This window comes from Eschrichtius robustus, chromosome 9 (genome assembly GCF_028021215.1).
Source record: "Eschrichtius robustus isolate mEscRob2 chromosome 9, mEscRob2.pri, whole genome shotgun sequence".
NCBI classification, from domain to species: Eukaryota; Metazoa; Chordata; class Mammalia; order Artiodactyla; family Eschrichtiidae; genus Eschrichtius; species Eschrichtius robustus.
In genome coordinates this window covers 35,542,116-35,562,300 of record NC_090832.1, presented here as the reverse complement: position 1 = coordinate 35,562,300, position 20,185 = coordinate 35,542,116, and the positions used below count along the sequence as shown (strand labels likewise).

The window sequence follows — 20,185 nt, the reverse complement described above, 5'->3', positions numbered from 1 at the left end:
GACTTTAAGATAGTTCTGGTTTTCTCCAAAGAGTTCAATGCTTAGCTGCAGGTGGTTTGGTTCTTTTAGCACCAAGAACAATAGACTTTCAGTCTCTGACCCTTTAATCAAGAGAAATATTCCAGTAGAGAATTCTCACAAAAGCCTATTTACTAACCCACTGGGAAAGAGAACTTTCTCTTCACAGCTGTGAATTCCTATAAGAGAAAATCTGCCTCAATTATGGACAACTGCTATTAGAAGCAAATAGCCATGAAAATAGTAGTTTTCAATAAATAATTTTTAAATGTGAGGGAAGAAAGAACAAGTGTCAATCTGAATCTAGCCCCAAGTTGTGAGAGGAGTACTACTGTCTTACAGTAAACAGAAATCAAGGTCAAAAATTAAGAAAGTAGAATAGAAATTACAATAATGTCTAATAGACTTGGAAATAGGAATATTGTTAATATTGAAAGTCCTATAAGGCTTTTCACAGAATAAATGTGTCACAGTTCATAATTATATACTGGAATTGACACTGATGGCTCAGATCTATGCCTACAATACAGAAAAGGATTATGTCAGGGAAAAATTCATTTAAAATCAGCTGAACATAAAAGTTGGTTAAAGTTCTAGATGTTGGGATAACGTAGATGAACTTATGACAACAAAAGTTATATATGTAAGCATATTTATATTTGGAATTATTTGCTTCTAAAGAAGAATGTTTATTACCATCTTTATACCATGTGTGGCTTTTCCCTTTTGCCTTATTTTACAAGGTGAGGTATGATTTTTTGAATCATATTTTATAACTCTAACAAATCCTGAGGTGATCTTTATAAAAATACCTATTGTGATCAAACTCTGACATCCATTCTTTATATGTCATGCCTAGGGTGTACTTGTGTACTGATGTACGTATTATCAATACATTAGAAAATATGACCAAAAAATGTATTAGTGACAAAAGAACACAAAGTAGTTTAGTCTAACAATGAGAGAAATATGGAACATTCAGATGACAACCTTTCACAATACTCTTTATTAACCTAAAAGTTAGTTTAAATATAAAATCTTCAATGGTGATAACCAGAATTTATGAAGAAAACGTCATATCAACAAGATACATCCAAAAACAGAAACTGCTTCCTGATAGACCTTATAGGATTATACACCAATTACTGCTAGAGTTTAGATGCAGTTACCTGATACCACCTGTAATGTAATTTATTGCAAGGGATAATCTATTAATCTACGTAGAAAACTGGAAGACCTGAATCTTAAGATTCTGAAGCCTTATAGCCGACTCATTTATAAAACCATATTAAACTCTTATTTTGAAAAGTAAAAGAATTGTAAGTATCATCTGTTTATTAGTGTCATTATTATTGGCAAAGCTGAAAATTTCCTGTGACACCTTGGGAGAGGGGAGATGAGGAAATTAATCAAATGTGGATATACCTGGTGTTACAGTATGGATGCATCAGTGTTATAGGAAAAACTACCCATAACTTGAGGAAGAGTATCACCTTTGACAGGTGTTGCAAAGTCAATGTTGATACCTGAAAGGACTGTTCATTGTGCTACTACTTTCTGATGAGTTAGCTATAAGTTGCAGGACTTTGAACAAATGTATTCAAGAAAAACAATTTTAAAACAATTACCAAATTTTACTAAAACAGGAAGCTTTTTAGTAAAAGCTATAAAAAAGTTTTTAAAAAATGTTTATTATTAAAGAAAGGTACTTTTACTGATCTCTGTGGCAAAGAGTGAGAAACACATAAATAACTGCATTAGGATAGAGTACAGCCTTGATGTGAAGTGCATAGATGTAAACCAGACTGCCTGGCTTGGCCACTAGACCGGGTGCATTTTACACCTTGAAAAATACAGCAAAGAAAAAAGACACATGGTATAAAGAGGATGAGGAAGAGGAGATTACTTAACATCCCTGGGCCTCAGTATGCTTGTTTATAAAATAGATATAACAATAGTACTTATGCCATAGAATTACCATGAGTATTAAATGGTTAATATATGAAAGTTACTTAGAACATATATACACCACAATTCTTTTAAACAGAATCTTAGAGGAATTGTGTTTATATATGTTTAAAAAAAAATCAGTGTGAAATTTTCTGAGCCACATCTATAGAACACAGTATTATTTATACTTTTATTTGGAATATAAAAATTGTACTAGCTTTTATTATTATCAAGTTGGTTACATTAATAAATAAGTCACTACAAATACAGCAGTGTTTCTGCTAGAAAGACATTATAAAGTTGTTTCCTGGACTAAACTCACTCAGTCCCTAAAGTATTGACTGTAAAAGAGCTATACTCGCACTGGAAGCCCAGCTAATAATGATATACTACCTTTCCTCAGTATCTGTTAATGGAGAATACAAAATATATACAATTTTTCATTTCCAAATAAAGGTAGAAATAAAACTGTGTTCTGTTATAGATATGGCTGAAGCAGAAGATTCCAAGTTGATTTAAAAAAAGAAAAATAGACATATATCTCTCTAAGACTAACTTAAGGAATACCGTGCAATATAAGTAAAAGCTGAAATATTTAAAAATTTTAAAGAAAGCAGTCCTGTTACAAAATTAAATCACATGATATCATAAATTTAAAGTCTGAAATCATTGATTTAAATAAACTTTAGGGCCAGAAATTGCTGGTCCTTTTACATGGTATTAAGAACAAACCAAATACAACAAAGCAAACTGGTGATACGGGGAAATATGGCACATAAAATTAATAGCAACAACATATCTGACCACAAACAATACTTTAAAATCATGCCTTGAACACAGACACTTATTTGTTTGTGCATGTACTTTCCTGGCACCTCCTTCCTCCTGTTTTCTACCTGCCATCACAACATAAGACAAATTAAGGAAAATAGAAGGAAAGACCCCAAAGATTCTCCCCATAGCTCACTGTTCTGATTTCCTGCTCTCAGCTGATTGTTCTCATGAGGCTCCGAGTATTTTATGCAAAGAGACTGCTTGAGTAAGAGAGTATGTGGTTGAATGAGTGAATATTGTGTGTGTGTGTGAGACAGTAAAATGTTTTGGGAATATAAAGTCTGATTTTAATAGTCAGTAATCCTAGCATGCTCAGAGGTGCATTTTCTTGATATCACAGGCTCTAAAATAAGTCTTTCCGCATAATACGGTGATAACTACAAAACAAAGCAACATGCGTGGGCAGCGTGACTGCTTCCTAAGGTGGACATCTCATATTCAGAGAACAGGCACTGCCGCAGCAAAAATGGAATTTGTTTTCTAATGACTCTGGGATGTGCTGGTTGGTGTGTGTGTGCATGTGCACATTTGTGCAAGTGTGTATATTATGTGTATTTTGTGTTTTACTTATTAAGTTAGTATTTTAAGAAAAGAGCTACCCTACCTACAGTAGCTCCCTTGGGACAAAGCTGTTTATAGCTCCCTTTGTAATATACTTTGAACTAATGGGTAGCAGCTGGAAATGCTAATACCTTTGGCTGAGGGTTATTTATATTCATGAAAGCAATGTTAGAGATTGAAAACAAATTAGATAGGCAGGCTCTAAATTGCATAATTGAGAATTTTATTTCTCTAGGGAGATGGAGGAATAAAAATGTGTTTTTCATCCAGTGTATAAACAGCTAAATCTTGGATACTCCAAAGAAGAGCAAAAAGAAAATGCAGACAATTCACACACACACACACACACACACACATCAATGAACATGTGAAAATTTATGCCTCACTGAAACCTTTAAAAATGCAAATTAAAATAAAATTTAATTTTTGATTATCAAAATTAGAAAAGATCTTTTAAAAAAGTGATACTCATTGTAAGAAAGGATGCTCTCAGACACTCATATACTGCTGGTGGTTGTATAAATTGGCAGAAACTTTCCTGGAGGATAACTTGGCACCATATATCAAACACCTTAAACATTTTCACATCCCTTGACTAAGTACTTGAACTATTTAATAAGTACTAGGATTTATTCTAAGGAAATAATCCAAAAGGACAAAGCCTTATTTATATTATAAGGCAGTTATCACAGCATTAATCATAATAGAGAAAAATTAGAAACAAAGGATATTTTAGTAATCCAGACTGATGGAACATTTTAAATTTATTAAATTCATGTTTTCCAAGTACATTAAATATAAACTATATGTCATATGATCCTAATTTTTAGAAAATAGAAAGTTATACGTCTGTTTTAAAAAGATGTGAAGAAAGCACACCACAGTGCTAATGCTAATTATCTCTGAATGGCAACAACTTTAATTTTTAGTCTCTAACTGTACATTTTTTAAAATTTTTTTAATGTACAGTAAAGTATATTTTACAATATGTAAAATATGTTTGAAATAAGTATTTTCAAAATAATCTAGAACCTTGTTATTCAGTGTGTGGTCTGTGGACCAGCAACATCAGCATCACCTCAGGCTTCACCCCTGAGATGAAATCAGAACTGCGTATTAATAAAATCCCCAGGTGATTCATACTCACCGGAATGCACACATATCCTTTTACAATCAGAAAGCACAATAAACATTTTAAAAATATCATCACCTGTATTATTTACTATTGATGTTATAACACAAACTTATTGGCTTAAAAAACAATTATCTCAGTTCTGAATGTGAAGAACTCTGACAACTAAGTGCGGTACATGACCTCGCAGTGGAGGAAAAGTCCAGGAGTGCTATACTGGATATTACTGCTGAATCGACACAACTGGAATATGGATAGCATGTTAGATAAAAGTATGGCATTGATGTTAAATTTCCTGCATTTGACAACTGTGCTGTGGTTAAATAAGGAAATACTCTAGTTCTTAAAAAAGAATATATATTTATGTGAGTATGTGTGTGTTTAAAGGAGCAAAAGGGCAAGACGTTTGCAACCTACTCAAATTTCTCCGAAAAAAAATTATTATATATATATATAAAACATACGTATACACACACACACACACACACACGAGGTGAAAAACAAAACAGCAAAGTGTTAAAAATCGGTGAATTTAAGTGATAATATGGTATAGGAAAATTCTCTGTCCATTCCATGATTGGTTCCGGGACCCCCCACATATATCAAATCCTCAGATGCTCAATTTCTTCATATAAAAGAGTGTAGTACTTTTATGTAACCTACGCACATCCTCCCATATACTTTAAATCATCTCTAGATTATTTATACCTAATACAATGTAAATGCTATGTCAACAGCTGCAAGCACGTGGCAAATTCAAGTTTTGCTTTTTGAAACTTTCTGGAATTTTTTTTCCAGAATATTTTCAATCCTTGGTTGAATCCTTGAATTTGGAACCCGCAGGTACAGAGGGCTGACTGTATTTCCAAACAAAAAATGCAATTCCAGTTTCTCTCTTTTACCAAATTAAGTAGCAAAAACTAAATATTAGACATGAAATTAAACTGTTTACATGCTTTTGACCGCCAAAAGTTGATGCTGAAAAGCCAAGCAGTCTGAGTTTGTCATTTTCTATTTTCTAGGGTAGTTCTGAGAGATTTTCTTTTCTCTCCCCTTTGTCCCACCCCGACCCCCTTTTTTTGAATGATATGGAATAAGACCGCAGAATCAAGGAATGAGTGTTCTAAGTACCTCCTAAAACGCATTCTGGAAACTTGAGCTTGAAACCAATCTAAGAAACCATACTATAATTACACTTAAAATAATGTTTATATCAATGAACATTTATAAATTTGGTGTATATAGGAACTATTATTAATGTTTTCTAAAAAGTACCTAAATAAGAGTTTTAAAAGAGTTTACAAAGGTAGCTTAGAGTAACAAAGTTACCAATTTTAATTGGTGATCAAATAGGAATATAAAAGCAAAAAATCTGGCGACTATATTCTCTATGCCAAGCCTATATGATGTAGGTAGAATGGTCCCACAAAGATGTCTGGGCCCTAATCCCTGGAAGCTGTGCATAGTAAACATAGTAAAAGGGACTGTGCAAATGTAATTAAGGTTACATACATCAAAATAGGGGCATTATCCTGGATTACCTGAGTGGGCCTAATCTAACCACATGAGCTCTTAAAAGCAGAAAACTTTCTCCAGCTGGAGTCAGAGAGATGCAGAGGGGAAAGTGAGAAAGATTCAAAGTATGAAAGGAACTTAACCCACCACTGCTGAAGCGGGGCCACATGGAAAACATGAGAAGGAATGCAGGCATCCTCTAAGAGCTAAGCCTGGCCCCTGGCTGACAGGCTGACAGAAAAACAGGGACCTCAGTCTTACAAGTGCATGGGGCTGAATTCTGCCCGCTGTAACCAGGATGAACCTGGAAGTAGATGCTCCCTCCCTCAGAGCCCTCAGAGCCCAGTCCAGCCAACGTATTGATTTGGGCCTTGTGTGACCAGGTTTAGAGAACCCAGCTGAGCCCAGCCAGACTTCCAACCTATACATGTGTGAGATAAACTGATGTTGTTATCAGCCACTAAATTTGTGGTCATTTGTTATGGCTGCAATAGAAAACTAATACTCAAATAAATATTTTCTTAATTTATATTTCATTCTAGATATTTTAATTAAGACATTTAAAAATTTGAAGCAAATGATTTTAATACAGTTCTAGCTTTTTATTTCCTCATCAATTTTGTCACTAAAGGGAAAGATAATGTTAGAGTGACGAGACTGTGAGCACTGTAGAACGCCAATTTTTAATTCATAAGTTAATGTTTTGCTTTAGAAAATGTTTTTAAAAAGCCATTTTCTCTAAGAAAGTTTAAATGAAAATTATGACTCAATTGAAGGCAATTTAGTATGAGGGTCTATATATGCCATGTAGACCTGTTTCTGACATATTAATTCATTACATGTATTATCAGCTGGTGCTTAAAGGGTTTTGGGGCAGGGAGCAGGGTAATGCTAGAATGGTGCATGAGCTCAATTCTTTGGAATATTCATATTAAGATTATTTCTCATCTTCTGAAGTAGTTTCCATTGGTAATAGAAGAGCAGCAGGAATGAAAATGTCAGTTGAGTGAATTCCAGGCAATTCTCCAAGATAAGAAAGTTAAGCTAAAAAGAGCCAACCTAAGGAAGGAACTTATCTTTTTAGCAGAATGCTATGAGAGCTTTTGGTGGTTTTTTTATAACAAGCAAGTATTTTTAGAACATAATTTGTCATAGAAGATAACTGACAGGGTACTGATCAAGTTGGGGGGAAAATCACCTAGAGTAATTTGTACTGATTTATCACTACCTTGTAACTGTGGCTAGTAATGTACTTCAGTATACAACCCTCTCTATTAGCCTTTATCTTTTAAGAACTCTTGCATTTAGTATAAAGATTTAAAAGGGCTGAATAGTCTAGGACAGTGCTTTTCACACTTCTCTTGTGAAGGATCAGTTTCTATTTTTTTAAAATTTCTTATCAGTTGTGAATCAGAAATTTTATAAAATGTAATAAAACTGTATTACTAGAAAAACTAAACAAAACCCCAAGACATACAAGTTTCTTAAATGGCAGTGCCTAGCTAGCCATGGTGCTAAACTATGTTTAATGAATGACTCTACTGAATGCAATTTAATATGAGGGTCTGTATATGCCAAGTAGTTGGTCCACAAATGAGTATGTCTTCATTGGAAAAGTGACTGTATCTGGTTATGTTACTGAATATATCTGATGAGGGCAGTACCCTCAGACAACTCATAATCAAAACAACTAAATATTTTATGAGGCTCTAGGAACACATGACACTTCATTTAGAGAATAACATAGCAAGGTAAATTAGCAGTATTAAAGGACTAAATAATTTCTATTTTTTTCTGTGATTTTGCCTTTTGCCCTAAACCCTAACTGCACCCAAACACAGGTCAGGAATGAATATAAAGGATGATGCAAAAGTCTAATAAATGCTTAAAAGATGAACACCAGACTCTGTGTTAGAGGGCACACTTTCTCCAGAGTACATCTATAAAGTTTTAACTTGCACTTACTTTTATGCAGAGAATGTTTTTTTTTTTTTTTATGTAGAGAATTTTTAAGTGTAATAATGTATACTCACATATACCTTAGGATTCTTTAAATATATTAAATTATACTTAAATATATACTTTATATCTTATATATATTATATAATTATATATTTAAATTATATATTCCACAAGTACCTGTGTTTCAGGGTAAAGTGAGAAAGCATTTAATCCTTTCACACAGAGAGCATTTGTATTTAGTCTCATATTGTCCATGAAGCCAATAACTGCTTCCTCCTCAAACAATGAAATGTAGCTTCCTAATGCAATCTGCACTGATGACAGCAGAGGTCACTGTCATGTGAAATGGCCATTTTTCGTTGTGTACACAAGAATCCTCCCCAGTTAGTAACTACTAGTGTTCAAAGAGACTGGGATCTTTGTAAATTGTCTTATACACCAAAACTATTTTAAAATCCCGATTTATGTGAATACAAAGTGATATATTTCAACTTATAAATTGAAACCTGTCATAAATTTAAAAAAGAAAAATTAATATATCAATAAAATGTTACTACTTTGCATGAATTAGCTTACTGAATCTTTCCTCATAGTATTTCCATTAGTATATGATGCCATTTATATGAAGTTCAAACAGAAAAAAAAATAGAATATATTGGTTATAGAATAGTTAACTTATAAAACTATACAGGAAAGTAAGAAAGTAATTATCATAAAATACAGGGTAATAGTTTCCTATAGATGGAAATGAAGGGTCTATGACTTAGAAGGTGCATATATGGGGGTTCAGGAATGCCGGTAATGTTTCAATTCTTGACCTATAATATGGTTACATAGGTTCCTATTTTGTAGCAAGTCATTAAACTGAACATTTATGTTTTATACACACAAAACCAAACTATAGAAGACCTTATCAAAATTGTGTCATTCCTATGAAGCACAGCTAGCCAATACTAAAACGAATTCTAGGGACTGAATGGTTAATTGGTCCCAAGTAACTTTCTCTAATTAAATTCCCTAATCAGCCCCAAAGCTCCACAAAGTTACTACAAATCACAGTAAAGACAGGAAATAGTTCTCAGAAAACCTCTTGTTATTCGTAAGAGGAAGACTTAAGCAGTCTCTTTCTCCCTTCTCTTTTCTTTATTTCTCTGGGTTTTTTTCGTTCTTTACTTTTCTTGTATAATTCTTGGGAATCTTAAAGTTTCATATATTTTCTTGGTTTCCTTCCCCAGGGACTTTGCTAATATGGATTTGATTTATTCAGATCCTTTTGTTAACTTTTTGAAATGCATAGTAATGAAGTAATTATGGAGTTATACTAGACTGACTAAAATTATCTACTTTAATGATTGGCAAAAAGAAAATATTCACTAACTGATTATCCTGTTTAAGAATAAATAAAATATTGATATTCAGGCAAACAATGAATTTGAGCATATGTTAATTATGCCTGTGCAAGGAGTAACACAGTTTTTACCCTACCTGAAATCACAGGCTGTAGTAACTTCCGCTCCTCCACCCAGTGCCCGACCTTGAACTAGTGCAACACTTATTAAAGGAAGTCTGTAGATTGAAGGAAAAAGGAAAAAGGAAAAATGGATGTGAATATTTTTAATATTTAATTGATATTAATTTACAAATACTTTTAAAACTTAAGATGCAATAGAAACAAAATTACTGAACTATGTTTATAAAAATAATCACACCTCAAAGTATAGAACTATTAGCCAATGTATCATGAGCAAAACAGTATAATAATGAAGGTATAATAATTCATACTAAATGCTATGTAAGCTTATCAAAATACCTCCCCAAATCATTATATATTTTTAAACTATAGACATATCAACTTTCTTCCAAATAAATGGATGTTTTTGTATAATGCAGGCACACCTCATTTCATTGTGCTTTGCTTTATTGCGCTGGATTAGGCTTTGGCTAACAGTTAGCCAAGTTGTGAATACAAAGGAAAAGTTCCTGAAGGAAATTAAAAGGGCTACTCCAGTGAATATATGAATGATAAGAAAGCAAAACAACCTTACTGCTGATAGGAAGAAAGTTTTATTGGTCTAGATAGAAGACCAAATCAGCCACATTTCCTTAAGCCAAAGCCTAATCCAGAGCAAGGTCCTCACTGTTCAATTCTATGAAGACTGAGAGAGGTGAGGCAGATACAGAAGAAAAGTGTGATGCTAGCAGAGGCTGGTTCATGAGAATTCAGGAAAGAAGCCATTTCCGTAACATAAATGTGCCAGATAAAACAGCAAGTGCTGATACAGAAGCTGCAGCGAGTTATCCAGAAGATCTAAGACAATTCATGAAGGTGGCTACACCAAACAACAGATTTTCAATGTAGACAAAACAACCTTATATTAGAAGAAGATGCCATCTAGGACATTTATGGCTAGAGAGAAGTCAATGCCTGGCTTCAAAGTTTCAAAGGACAGGCTGACTCTCTCATCAGGGGCTAATGCAGCTGGTTACTACTAGTTGAAGCTAATGCTTATTTACCATTCTGAAAATCTTAGGGCTTTTAAGAATTATGCTCAATCTACTCTGTGCTCTATAAATGGAACAACAAAGCCTGGGTGACAGCACATCTGTTTACAACATGTTTTACTGAATATTTTAAGCCCACTGCTGATTTACTGCTCAGAAAAAAAAGATTCCTTTCAAACTATTACTGCCCAGGGCTTCCCTGGTGGTGCAGTGGTTAAGAACCCACCTGCCAATGCAGGGGACATGGGTTCAAGCCCTGATCCGGGAAGATCCCACATGCCGCAGAGCAACTAAGCCCGTGTGCCACAACTACTGAGCCTGCGCTCTAGAGCCCGCAAGCCACAACTACTGAGCCCGCGTGCCACAACTACTGAAGCCCGCACACCTAGAGCCCGTGCTCCGCAACAAGAGAAGCCACTGCAATGAGAAGACAGCGCACCACAACAAAGAGTAGCCCCTGCTCACTGCAACTAGAGAAAGCCCGCACACAACAACGAAGACCCAAAGCAGCCAAAAATAAATAAATAAAATAAATAAATTTATAAAAACCAAAAAAAAACAATCACTGCCCACTGACAATGCACCTGGTCACCCAGGAGCTCTGATGAAAGTGTACAATGAAATTAATGCTGTTTTCATGCCTGCTAACACAACATCCATTCTGCAGCCTGTGGATCAAGTAGTAATTTTGACTTTCAAGTCTCATTATTTAAGAAATACATTTCATAAGGCTATAGCTGCCATAGATAGTGATTCCTCTGATGGATCTGGGCAAAGTCACTTGAAAACCTTCTGGAAAGGATTCACCATTCTAGATGCCATTAAGAACATTAGTGATTTATGGGAAGAGGTCAAAATATCAACACTAACGTGAGCTTGAAGAAGCTGTTTCCAAATCTCTTGGAAGACTTTGAGGGATTTAAGACATCTGTGGAGGAAGTAACTGCAGATGTGGTGGAAACAGCAAGAGAACTAGAACTGAAGCCTGAAAATGTGACTGAGTTGCTGCAATCTCATGATAAACTTTAACAGATGAGGAGTTACTTCTCATGGATGAGCAAAGAAGGTGGTTTCTTGAGATGGAATCTACCCTGGTGAAGATGTTGTGAAGACTGTTGAAATGACAACAAAGGATTTAAAATATTAAATAAACTTATTTGATAAAGCAGCGGCAGGGTTTGAGAGGACTGACTCCAATTTTGAAAGACGTTCCTCTGTGGGTAAAATGCTATCAACCAGCACTGTATGTTACAGAGAAATCATTCATGAAAGGAAGAGTCAACTGATGCAGGAAACCTCACTGGTGTCTTATTTTAAGAAACCGCCGCAGCCATCCCAGCCCTCAGCAGCCACCACCCTGATCAGTCAGCCGCCATCAACACTGAGACAAGACCATCCACCAGCAAAAAGATTACAATTCACTGAAGGCTCAGATGATGGTTAGCATTTTTTAGCAATGAAGTATTTTTAAATTAAGGTATGTACATTTTTTTTAGACATAATGCTATCGCATACTTAATAGACTATGGTAGAGTGTAAACATAACTTTTATATGCACTGGGAAACCAAAAAATTCTTGTGACTTGCTTTATTTCAATATCGCTTTATTGCAGTGGTCTGGAACCTAACCTGCAATATCTCTGAGGTGGGCCTGTATACAGCTCCTGGAACTTTTCAGCAGCTGGCAATCGGGAATAATTCAATGTGATATTGTCTTAGTCCATTTTTATTGATATCAAATTACGGATGGGAAAATTAAGGCTGTATCCAAAAGGAAGAATTGTGGTACAGAAGACTGAGTTCCAGAAGTGTTATTGAAGGTTCCTATCAAAAATGTTTTCATTACTCACTGAAATGATCCAGAGACTGATCCTATATAAAAGAATGGTTCTGAAGTAAAAATAAGTCTTAACCTTTTGTGTTTGCAAAGACCCACTTTGCAAAGTGTGTATTTAAAAGGTGAATTTAAAATGTTCTGAAAGTATAGAATTTTTTGTAGGTCTAACCAAAATGAAAAGGTGCAGGTCTAAAGTAATTGCAAATTTCTTAACACACACTGCTTCCAAATAAAAGGATTTTTTTTTTTTGGCTGCATCAGGTCTTAGTTGCGGCACGCAGGATCTTCGCTGAGGCATGCAGGATCTTTCGTTGCAGCGTGCGGGCTCTTCCTGGCGGGGCACGGGCTTCTCTCTAGTTGTGGCATGTGGGTTTTTTTCTCTCTCTAGTTGTGGCACACGGGCTCCAGAGCACGTGGGCTCTGTAGTTTGTGGCACGCAGGCTCTCTAGTTGAGGTGCGCAAGCTCAGTAGTTGTGGCGCATGGGCTTAGTTACCCCGCAGCATGTGGGATCTTAGTTCCCTGACCAGGGATCGAACCCACGTCCTCTGCATTTTAGGGACCAGGGAAGTCCCTAAAAAGGATTATTTTTTTAAAAAAAAAACAAAAGTTTTAAGATTTATTTAAGAAAAAGTCAAATGTAATAGGGAGAAGTAGGTGAATAAGAGCTAAGACAATGAAGAAGGTATTTTAAATAGTAATGTTGATTCCACTTTTCCTTCTAGACTCACATACAAAGAGTACCAAAAATACAGTGACGTCCAATTAACAAGTATGCTAAATAAATATGAATTTCCTTAGTTTTAATTATATTTAAATTGTTTACATTCAGAATATAGAAGTAGAAAGCTAATCAGCCCAATCATTTCATAGTTTGTAACCCCAAATGCAAAATGACAGGCCCCAAAATTTCTCCTTTTTCTTCCTCATCTAGGTGCAAAGTGAATCCATCTTCCTCAGAAATCTGTAAAAGCCTTCTCCAATTGGTAACTCTTTTTCTATCTCCTTGCAGATACAGACCACTTCACTATACATTCTACTAATTTTGAATATTAGGTAATCTTTATGTGTCATGTCTTGACCAGTGTGTATTCTGCTCTAGTATCAGTATTTAACTTTCCCGTGTCTATACCTAAATATAGCCAGATTATACCTAAATATTAGCTCTTTAGGGAAAAGTGCTATGTCTTTAATTCTTTTTATCTCTCGTCTCTTATTTTTTAAGAGACATACTTGTATGTCCTTCAGTAACATTTAATTATATGACAATCCTTGATGGCACAAATAGTTCATCATTAGAATAAATATGATTAGAAAATCAGTGACTATTTTTTAACTACTGCAAAGCATAGAATGAAGAGCTATTTTTGTTTTTTTAGAAATTATATTTTAAAAACAAAGATACATTACCTCATAAATCTTGTTAAGGTGTTTTGCATGAACATGCATACGGCCATTCCATCCTTTAAATAAGAATAAACACAAAGATACAATGCAAATGTATTATATAAGAAATTATTAAAAAACACTTTCAGGATTTAGAAAGTAATAAAGCCAAAAATATACCAAACTTTTTAAAATGAGGTTTTCATTTAAAACTCTTTGAAGCTGTCTGAAATGCAAATGATGCAGTATTTAATTGTGTTGATCTTCTGGGGTTCCTTGAGCTCAGCTTTGCATGAGCTATCAGTAAAGACTTAGGTGTGAGAGAGACAGTAACTCTCACACCTAAGTCATATACCCCAGAAAAGAGGAGAGTTCTACTCAGGGTAATTTGGAGGGAAGAGGCGTAAGACAAACCCACCTATTATCCCAAACTCTGATCCCTTAAGAACGTAAACATAAAAAACAAGTTTCCTAATAGTGTAAACTCACTGCCTCTTCTTTTTTCCCTCATATACTTTCTTCAACCTAGTATAATGTGGTCTTCAGCCTTCTCTCAAAAGACTCTCCTCAAAGGTTTCTAACAACCTCCTATTTGTTAAATTAAATGGCTTTTCCTTATCCTCATCTTCCTCTGTGTCTCCATAATATATATAGCATCTTGCTTTGACCAGTTTCTTCATTTTGATATTCTCAGTTTCTAGCAACATCTTCCACTCCTGATCCTCTTCCTATTTCTTTGATTGTTATTTTCCAGTTTTCTTCTTTATCTCTTTTTATTCAGCTAAATGCTATTACCAAAAATCCAATCCATGATTCTCTTTCTCTCCTTTATCTACAATTTCTCACTTGGAAGTCTCAACCATTCCCATTGCTTCAACTACTGTTTTCATGTAGAGTCCCAAAACCTGCTAGAAATTTCACATTCTGCTAATACTTCAAATTCAGCATGGCAAAACCAATGGGCTGTGAAAAAGCTGGGTTTTAATCCTAGTGTTGCCACATAATAACATTAACTTGAGCAAGTCATAACTATGAACTTCAGTTTTCTCATCCATAAGGAAGGAATGAAAATTTTAAAAACCTGTTCTATTTGACTTAAAGAATGGTTGGAAAGATGAAAATGTACCTAGATACTCGGTAAAAGATCAAAGAGTGAGTTCTGAGTTAACAGGAAAGGTTTTCTGGTCCAAAAGGCTCAGAATTTTGGTATTATCTTTAACTCTTCCATTTCATAGTTCTCCCATGCTCGGTGAGTTAACAAGCATGTCCCCTCAATCCTTCCTTTGAAATATTTCCAATGCAAATCCCTTCTTTTTCTATTTTCTCTGCCGCAACACTAGTTCAGACTTGTGTTACTCATGCTTAGATTATGACAACAGCCTTGCTTCCTAACTGGTCTCTCTATATTTAATTTCTTTTTCCTCTGTGATATATCTTGCATCCTGCCTGAAAAACCTCCCTATAGGATGATAATTTCATATCACCAATAAAATGAAGTCTAAATTCCTTGGGAAGGATTGATCCCAAACTATTTTACCAACTTTATTGACTACTGCACCCCTCATCCAAGCATCTTAACTTCTGCAACAACAAACTATTTGTCATTCTTTTAACACCTTACAGTTACTGTTGTTCCTGTGTCTTTGCTCACATCATTCCCATTATTTGGAACAGCCTGTCCTTTTCTCTACCTATTTCAAGGAATGCCCAGATCAAATATTTTTCCATCAAGAGTTTCTAAATCCCACAGTAATAGTTTTCTCCTTCGTGTTTCTGCAGTATTTTTATTTTTCTAACTACACTACAGAATTTACAGATTGTATACACTGTGTTTGGATTTATTATCAGTCACATCATCTATACAAAGGAAGGATAGGGAACATAATCAGTAGAATGTGGTCCCAGTTCCCAGTCCTCAAAGATCTTGTGAGAAATAAAGAAATGCAACATGCATCAAGGTATAGTATATTAAGTATTTTAAGAAATGCCTGAACAAGCTGAGAACAGTGGCAATTAAGAAACAATTCATTTCAACTGCGTTGGGGTAGTTGAGAAGGCTTTATAGAGGAGAAGGGGAAGATGGCATTTGCTAGACCTAGATAATAAAGTCTTTGAGACTAACAAAATGCCTTCTTTATCCTCAGAAGCTCGTAGTACAATGTTCTGCATATAGTATGTGCTTGCTGAAGTTAACTGACTCAGATGAATTTGAGATGGAGAACTATGTTGATTCATAAAACAAAGGCAGTCAATGAATGGTAAAACCCAGTATGATACAAATTTCCTAACTGAAAGCCTTTATCAGGAAGGTCAGTCTATACAATAAAGTGATGAGAAAATTAACACAAGCACAAAGAGCTAGAAGGTTTAAAACTAGAATAGTTTATATTCTATTGAAAATTCGTCCTATAAAGCCTGTTAAATTATCTCAACAGCGTAATTTTAATAGGCTTATTTTCTATTACTAGATTTTAGAGTACTTAAAATACTGATGGAATTATTTAGAATTGGTAGAAATGAAAGTGAAGTGGGTATTAACCTATGTACTATCATACTTCTCATTCAAAAGATAAAAGTCACACTAAAAATGTTTAAAAGCAATATGGAATAATGGATAACAACACAGACTCAAGAGCTAAACTGCCTAGGTTTGAATCTGGGCTCTACCACTTAATAGCTAGTTTGAATTTTGGCAAGATACTTAACCTCTCTGTGCCTCAGTCTCCTCACCTGTAAAATGGTGCTAGTAATAGTACCTATATCTCATTAGGGGAATTAGTAATAAATAAGTTATAACACGGAAGAGCTTAGAACAGTGCCTGACATACAGTACTAGAACAAGAATGTTATCTATCATCGTTATAACTAATATCAGTAACAGCAATCAGATAATAAGGTATGCTTTGGCTTTAAATGTATCATAAAGTAGAGATGACACTGCACTAGCCAACATGACCTAGGGAGAAGAAATATTTAATTTATTACATTTATTCCCCAAAGCTACTGAGCCAACAATGACTAAATGTTCAGGCCTCTTCCTAGGCTACAGGATGAAAATAAGCCAGTGACAGAGAAACCCTGACTTGTGATAGAATAAACTCAAAGAAAGGAATCAATGAAAATCTAGACCTACTCTGATGAATGAAAGTTGGGAGCTCGGAACTTAAACTTAATAAAGGTTTTGAGAGCTGCTGCAGAAGGGGATACTTCCATCCTATCTGGATGATGCCCTGAGACCCAACCCTCCTCCTCCACTCCTCCTAGAATAACAAAGATGAGACGCACGACGCCCAGCCTAAGTTCCAAAGGGAACTATCAACATCATATTTACTCTAAGCCACATGTATCCTGAGTGGAAAAATGCCCAGCCTGTAAACATATCTTATCCTAGAACTGTTAGGGAACCACTGACAGAAATCATCTGCCCTGGCCAGGCAGAATAATAACTGCTTGAATGAATTATCTCACAACAGGAGGTCCCGATAAGGAACACAGAACTGACGAGCTACCACCAGCCGGAAGAGGGGCCAAAATGAGGGAGGAGACACCAGCCCATAATATGTCCTGCCAACCTCCCAGAAATCCTCACGCCGGAAACCATCTTGACTGAGAGATGTATGCGCTACCAGGAATTGGACCAAATATGGGCACAAGCAAGATGATTAGCCAGAGACAACCTGGAAAGCTAACCCCATTACCAAAAAACCTGAGACTGCAAGCCACGTGGCAGAGCAGTTCTCCTGAGTTCCTTATACCCGGCTGTTCTCCGCCCAGGAACCCCTTCCTAGTAAAATCTTTTGCTTTGTCAGTACAGGTGTCTCCTTGGACAATTCAATTCCGAGTGTTAGACAAGGGTCCACTCTTGGGCCCTGGAAGGGGTCCCCCTTACAGTAACACATAGCCATAAATGAGCCTCTTTTTTTTTCCCTAAGTGCTTGTTGTATGAATTTATTAATTTCCTCAAAATACATGGAAGGGTTTCAAGAAAATTATAATAGTTTGTCTACAAATTAATAAGGCTACAATGGAACTGTACAATAGTCATAGCGAAAGCAAAGAAGTTAGACAAGAACTTTGAGGTCGCTGTGGAAATTTAGGCAACAGAGAAATAGGGGGCAACAGATTGGCAGAAAAGTAACAAGGGAGGTCAGCGGACAAAGGAGGATATTATCTTCGAGCTAGATTAAGAGTATAAAGGTTTCCAAAATGCCAGACTTTTCCTTGAGGCATTAAACCCATTCACTGCAGAGTAAGCAGGTTTTTATTACCCCAAATCTTGAAGCTTCTAATTGGATTTTGATTACTTCTGCCCTCTGAAAAAAGACTTCTTTTAGTCTGCAGAACATTGGTAGCATCAATTCAAATCTTATAAATGGGTTAATACTTACACTAGATTTTTTCCTATTTTATTCTTTTTTTCTGTCCCATAACTTTTCAGGGCTAATGCTTGTGTTATGCTAATTCATCTCCCTGCCTGGACCTTCTCAACCAAGGATTAACTGCCTAACAGGAACAATTAGAGCTCTTTTCCTGCTCATTAAACAAAGGGTACAAATATGAAACCAACCTCTTAGGAGACCAGGTACATAAAGAAAAAAAAAACTGGAATGATAGATAAGCAAATATAATGTTGATGACTGTTGATACTATTATGAGTACATGAGGGTTTCAACGTATTAGTCTGAGAAAAAAAATATTGCCTGTCATATCAGTAAACAAAGGATGTCACAGCCATCAGTCACAGCAGCCACCGCCGATGGTGAGCCCTGAGGCAACTCGGGATGGAAACAAGGAATGCCCCCCATCTAGCAGTCATCAGACTGCAGCCACCCCAACAGTGCAGATTAAGGAAACTCAGGATGAGAAAACACAGGACACTGGCCCCAGATAGCTGAAGTGCACATCAAAGGAATGACTTCAGTGAGCCCAGACTCTTGCACCTCCCTATACATAGAAAAGCAGTAAATTCCTTAACTTGAGATATCTGGTTTTCTTTAACAATAATCTTTTGACATTCCGACTACCTGCCCTTTGTTGCAAATACTCCTATATATACTGGTTCCCCCTCACCTCCTCGGAGCAGTTTCTCAGGGTTATCTGAGATGCTGTCTCCAGGCTTGAAGTCCTAAGAATGTCCGCCGAAAAAAACATATAACTCTCAACTTTTAGGTCGTGCACTTTTTTTCAGTCGACACATCTACTTTTGTTTATATTTGGTAATTTTTATTAATAAAATATTTTTCAAAACTGAAAACATACAGTGGCAAAAACATCAGCATAATTATCTTTTTTAAAAAAGCTATATTTAATAATCACTTTCACGTATCTTATAATGAGAAGGGAAAGTAACCCAATTACTAAAATCATCTATTCTACTTATCTCATCATCCTCAGAAGAGCAAATTCACCAAATAATCACCAAATAAGCAGATGCAATGACGCATTTGCAACAACAAAGAGTAAGTATATTAGATAAAGAAGAGCTTTGTTGAGAGAAGGCTGTTTATACTTAAAGTCATGTTAAGCATCTCAGAATCTCTCAGCTGTGTGGGACAGATGCGTTTATATGTGCAGCTGCAATTCATAAACATGTATGAGCCTCAAAAGTCCCAAGGCCATTGAAAATTTCAGTTTTACACATATTTATAGTTACTTCTTAGGCATATAGGAATATGTTCTATATGAGAAATGGAAATAGTTAACAGGAACTTTATGTAAACTGTTTCCAGTTCTTATTAATTTTAAAAATCATCATGTGACAAATACACCACACTTTATAAACATTACTGTCTTTCTTAATATTATCCATAAAGAGAATTTACTCAAACTGTTTATTTCTATGCTATATATTTCCTATAACTATGACTAAGAAGGTTTCATAAAAATACAATAAAGGATCCATCTACACAAAAAAATGCTTTAAATAAAATAAGGTATTTTAAATACCAATCTGGGCTTGAAGCATACACACTGTAAAGCAGAAACACAATTCCAGATTTTTTTTTCTAATGAGACTGGCAGATGTGCATAACTACAAGGGATGAACACCGGCAGTGTTATTTAAGCATTGGGGTCACACCACCTGAGTTCTCAGGTGTTGATCAAAAGTCAATCTTACTCTACTGCAGGCATTCAGGACAGATTACTTGGAGAATGTCCTTACTGGAAAGAATAAACTTTATTTAGTGATCCCTTACCGGAAGTCTGAATAAAAATGATACATATTTTCCCACATGATTTACATCAGACTGACTATATATATGTGAAACAATTAGCATGTCTCCACTTTTAGTTTTTACATTTATAGGGAAAAAAATCCTGGCCACATGATCTAGTTAGACAGAAACAACCTTCTAACTAGAAGAAAGCAAAATAACCTTTCACATTTTTAGGGGTGTTTTCCTATCTGACGGTAAGATCAGGCCACTCAAGATGGCTGTTCTCTGGCTCTCTACATTCCCTGCTCCACCAGTGCCTGCTTTACCTACAC

General features: G+C 35.4%; 1 protein-coding gene across 6 annotated transcripts in view; it reads right to left on the bottom strand.

Annotated features, from left to right (window-relative positions):
* ECHDC1 (ethylmalonyl-CoA decarboxylase 1) overlaps positions 1–20,185 on the bottom strand; it is a 60,241-nt gene that overhangs the window by 20,492 nt on the left and 19,564 nt on the right. For 3 of the 6 annotated variants that reach the window (XM_068551077.1, XM_068551076.1, XM_068551078.1), the window contains 2 exons: positions 13,720–13,772; positions 9,458–9,538 (listed from right to left, as the gene is read on the bottom strand). In XM_068551077.1, the coding sequence (XP_068407178.1) occupies positions 9,458–9,538; positions 13,720–13,772 (134 nt within the window). The remainder of the gene's footprint in view (positions 1–9,457; positions 9,539–13,719; positions 13,773–20,185) is intronic. The other 3 variants (XM_068551081.1, XM_068551080.1, XM_068551079.1) reach the window with 1 other exon arrangement.